Source organism: Penaeus japonicus, unplaced genomic scaffold (genome assembly GCF_977035675.1).
Source record: "Penaeus japonicus unplaced genomic scaffold, GWHDUDI00000001_assembly GWHDUDI00000016, whole genome shotgun sequence".
In the NCBI taxonomy this organism is placed as follows: Eukaryota; Metazoa; Arthropoda; class Malacostraca; order Decapoda; family Penaeidae; genus Penaeus; species Penaeus japonicus.
Window position 1 is genome coordinate 28,422,932 of NW_028234418.1, and position 5,000 is coordinate 28,427,931.

At 37.2% G+C, this 5,000-nt stretch overlaps 2 protein-coding genes across 5 annotated transcripts in view; one reads left to right on the top strand and one right to left on the bottom strand.

The window, feature by feature from the left end:
- Sdhaf3 (Succinate dehydrogenase assembly factor 3) overlaps positions 1–3,314 on the bottom strand; it is a 4,344-nt gene extending 1,030 nt beyond the window's left edge. The window contains exon 1 of one of the 4 annotated variants that reach the window (XM_086545422.1): positions 3,137–3,314. In XM_086545422.1, coding sequence (XP_086401548.1) covers positions 3,137–3,156 — 20 coding nt within the window. In that variant the 5' untranslated portion in view covers positions 3,157–3,314. Of the gene's footprint in view, positions 1–872; positions 948–973; positions 1,307–3,136 lie in introns of those variants that run through there. The other 3 variants (XM_086545423.1, XM_043028290.2, XM_043028291.2) reach the window with 3 other exon arrangements.
- Positions 2,057–5,000, top strand: part of Tim9a (translocase of inner membrane 9) — a 3,320-nt gene continuing 376 nt past the window's right edge. Inside the window, exons 1-2 of the mRNA XM_043001265.2 lie at positions 2,057–2,200; positions 4,826–5,000. The exon at positions 4,826–5,000 is cut by the window's right edge and continues 33 nt beyond it. Coding sequence (XP_042857199.1) covers positions 4,845–5,000 — 156 coding nt within the window. The 5' untranslated portion in view covers positions 2,057–2,200; positions 4,826–4,844. The remainder of the gene's footprint in view (positions 2,201–4,825) is intronic.

Below are 5,000 nucleotides of genomic sequence, written 5' to 3' on the forward strand. Positions count from 1 at the left end.
TCTAAAGCTTTTGCAGTTCTAGGTCTAGAGTCCACCAGAAAAAGAAACAGAACCTGATTTCACTGTTACGATAAGTGCAATATAAATACTTCATATTCTCCATTTATAGCAAAAGAACGTCTTGACACTGTTCTGAAATACATCATAGAACAAAATCCAAAACAATCAGTAAGATGTCTAATTAAAAATAAGAACATTGATGAATGCTACTATTATTATATATGGCAAAGACCCTTAATAATATCTAGTAAGAGAATATTTCACTGCAATTACAGTTTTCATTAGATCACAACTCAAACTGCAATGTGTTTTACTGTGCACAGTAAAATGGTTAATACAAGTAAATTTTTTTCAGTTTATACTATTCCTAATATTCTGAAAAAAAAAAAATTGTTTTGTGATATCCTCTTTAAGGAAATAATCCATAATCAATCCTTGATTAAGATGAGCTGAATTACTACAAAATACAACATAAAATGAAAAAAACAACAAAAACATTACACATTACAAATATTACATAGTTCGTGGTATTCTTTGGGTAGGCTCTTAAAATAAAACAACAAATTAAAAAGGCAAACATCAACATTTACAATGCATTAAATTGCATATATATTTATTAAGCTATGCCGACCTTAGTCCTTTGCCAATCTCAGCAAGATAAGGCCCAGTTGACCCTTAGATTGATCCATCAGATAAGTCACCTGCTGGTAGCTCTAATTAAATAAATAATATCTTTTCTGTCCTCTACATTTAGCCTTTACAATCATGGCAACTTAGTAATACTTTGAACATAGACTAATAGCTACAGCCAAATGGGGAAAACATCATGTAAGGTCATATAACATAATTTCCTCCAGATCTCCCTTCATCACCTTTCGTAAATACTCTAATAATATAGAAAAGCTTCCATTATCAACCTCAACACTTCAATACGAATATGAACCACCAACACGAATATACACAATGAATTTACCTTAATAAAAGGGTTATCACACAAGGATAAAGGTTCCCAATCTATTCTCTAGTCAACACAAATATCATATATAATACTGCAACAAAAAGGAATTACAACATGACCACGGAAATTAATTCTAAAGGTATTTGATTAACACAAACTCACAAGAAAGACTCGACTATAGTGAGAACTGTAGTTACGTAAACTCTACGGTGTTATCCAAGAGGCTATTCGTATAATTCATTATAAGTTTCCTTTTATTTTTGGTGTTTGTGGTGATAGTGAAGTAGGAAATTATGGATTTTACTTTATTGCTTTCGTTCAACGTTTCTAAACGTTTTGGGTTTAATGTTTTAGTTGTCGTATCGTAATATTCGTGACGTCATTAGTTTTATTTTTTTAGTATATTAAAGTATGTAATTAGTTTTATCATAAGTTAAGTGGATTTTAGTGGGGATTAGATCAATTTTTAAATCTGATTTTGCTAAAATCATCTACTAATTCATTTACTTGTTGAAATTTTTCATTGATATGAATATTTATAGTAGATATCCTTATGAATTACCTTATATATACATATATTCTTAATAGAGATTATGGATTATAGATGACAAAAAATATGTGTATGTATATGTGTGTGTGTGTCGGTGTGTGTGTGTGAGAGAGAGAGAGAGAGAGAGAGAGAGAGAGAGAGAGAGAGAGAGAGAGAGAGAGAGAGAGAGAGAGAGAGAGAGAGAGAGAGAGAGAGAGAGAGAGAGAGAGAGAGAGGAGAGAGAGAGAGAGAAGAGAGAGAGAGAGAGAGGAGAGAGAGAGAGAGAGAGAGGAGAGAGAGAGAGGAGAGAGAGAAGAGAAGAGAGAGAAGAGAGAGAGAAGAGAAGAAAAGAGAGAGAGAGGGGAGAGAGAGAGAGAGGAGAGAGAGAGAGAGAGAGAGAGAGAGAGAGGAGAGAGAGAGAAGAGAGAGAGAGAGAGAGAGAGAGAGAGAGAGAGAGAGAGAGAGAGAGAGAGAGAGAGAGAGAGAGTGAGTGAGTGTGTGTGTGTGTATATTCACCATTCACACACACACACCTGTATTATATTTGTGGGTATACCGGGAAGAAGATATATCAATGTAAAAGGTGTTAGCCTCGTTTTACATAAGCGCCGGCTGCTCAGCGGGCAGCGGGCTAGCGCATGAGCTTGTAAACAAAGTCTTCCCAGTCCATGCGTGTTTCGTCTGCTGGTTTGGAAGTTTTGACTCCTTATCCCGTAAGATTACCTATCTTTTCTTCCCGAACTTTTAGTTTTAATGGAACAAGTGGTTAAGCATAATTACAAAGCATTCGCACTTGAAATCGTGTCTAATTGGTTCCCCTGCTTCAAGTTCATTGGGTGCAGGTTCTGGGAGACAATATTAGGCCCGGGAGGTATGATTATTTTACAATGAATCTTATCTACTGTAAGTAAGCTTCCACCTAAATCGGGGCTAGATAGGACTGGTAGACTTAAGTAATTCATGAATAGATATACGGCTACTCAAACTACCAGAATATACTTCACTGATAATTGTTAGCTTTTGCTAAAGTTTATTAGAAGGAAACCATGGTTGATCATTAACCAACCGCTAACCTGTCAGCTACGTCGTTCCCTTCAATACCAACATGGCTTGGGATCCAGTTGATGATGATGCGTCTTCCCTGGTCCAGGATTCTCTGAGCAATGGTGAGAATCATGGTGCCCCTTGATAACGTTTACCTGGTAACCATGATTCTCACCATTGCTCAGAGAATCCTGGATCAGGGAAGACGCATCATCATCAACTGGATCCCAAGCCATGTTGGTATTGAAGGGAACGACCTAGCTGACAGGGTAGCGGAGGAAGGCAGGAAGAAACCCGTGAGTGATCTTGTGGTGCATCCTAGCCGGGAACTGCTAAGGCATAAAACGATGGTTGTAGGGCAGGTCGGTGCCCTGCAGCGACATAGAGAGGCAGTGAGAACCTCCCTCTCGGCCAGCTGGTACTCAGACGCCACAGGCTATGAGTCGCTGATAATCTCTCTTAGAATTTCAAGGTTTGCTGAAGTCAGTCTACACAAACTGAGAATAGGCTGTTACCCTTGTGCATGGCAAATCATTCCCACTATTGGGCAAGATGAGTGACGCTGTGAGCATTGTGGCGTGCCGGATGCCAAATTAGAGCACTACCTGATGGAATGCGAGCACATTTGCTTCCTCAGGCAGGGCCCAGAGACGACAGCCGCCGGGCAATCCCTGTCACTTGCCCCCTGGCAACTGGAGCGCCTACAGGCAATCCGACTGCCATGGTAAGAGTTCAGTTATGATGATCAGATGAGTCAGCACTTATAGCCAATAGAGACCGGGCTACCCCATTCACACAACCCGGGCGAAGCGACGTCTTTGCAAATCTCTCTGAACTGAGCTGAATTGAATTCAGCGATGATGATCAGATAAGATTAGATAAGATGAGTCAGCACTCATAGCTGACAGAGGCCGGGCTGCCTTGTGCATATAGCCTGGGCAAAGCGACGTCTTTGCAAATCTGTCTGTACTGAACTGATTAACCAACCATCAGGTTTAAATATAGTAGACCTATTATCACAAACTACAACTCATTTTCAGTAGATTTAGATAGGATACCAGCCAAGATAATTGCAAAAAATGTCCTGTTTTGTAAGCTGCTGAGGTGGTCTTTTAAAGACTCAAAAGGTCCATATCACTGATAATTTTGGTATTAATGGAATACCTAACCATGATGTATGCTGTCCAGATGTGCCTTAAATCGACAGAAAGCATGTACAATGATAATGTTTGTGATAATAAACTGACGTCAAGAATTTGCCAAAGCTTCTCCCTACCAGTAGTACATCAAAGGCCTGTGCTATGTTAACTGGTTTTCTTCTAATCCCAAAGCAGAAATGCAACTTTTTATACTTTTATGACTTGTATTATTAGATTATTTATGATAGATATACCTTCTACATGATTAATAGATTGTATGTATATTCTAGTAATCTCTCTAACTTGTAATTTCATTGGACCATAATTGTAATTGGTTGTGGATTTAAAGAGAGCATGGCCAATTTTGCCATAGGTAAAATTGGGTATATAAATGCACTCTAGACATCACATTCATTCATCTAACATATAAAGTTTTAGTATCAACATTACAGATCTTTTCTGAATAAATAAATGTTCTATATATCCTTAAGTAGGTACACCAGCAGACAGTCACCATCATATATAATGTTAGTAATTATGTGCTCATTTGTGGGAGTTGCTTGTTTCCTCTAACCTGTACAGTATTAATGGGAACATAGAGCATAATGGGCTGAAAGACTTAGTTGCAGAAAATCAATATTGCATAATTTGAAGTCTGCATGTGTTGTCCTTCACATCTTTAGATCAATTTATATGCCAGCAAGTGTCAGTTCAGTTCCTGTATAAGGCAAGATTCTTTATTTTTGTCAGCTAGGCATATGCAACACAAAGTTATATAGTAAGCAACATTTGGGGAGAAAAGATAATTTTATTCTTTTGTTTTTTTTAATTTTTGATATCGCAGCTAATACTTTTTTTTCCATTACTTTCAGTTTCTTTTTTGCATCATTTATCAGTTATCTACACCACTATACTCTATGTCCAAGTAGCTAAATTTTGATTCAAGATATTTATAGAAATTGCAGTTTGCTTGAGGCAGTATTTACTTGTGGTTTTAAATCTTGTATTGTTGACTTTGTATCATTTCTGGCATTGCTATTGCACAAAAGTATGTCTCTTGCTTTCTTTTTTCTTCTTGCCTTTCCTTTAATCTTATTAGTATTCATATTAAAAGTATTTTTATTATTCTAATCTATTTATGATTTGCCATTACAGAGACCAGAATATCACAAACATGGACTTATCTTCAGTTAGTGAACAAATTCAAGCTGAGGTGCAAATCAAGCAGTTCAGAGACTTTTTGATCCAGTACAACAAGCTGAGTGAAAGCTGCTTTACAGATTGTGTATGGGACTTCACATCTAGGAATATTAGAAACAATGAGGATAAC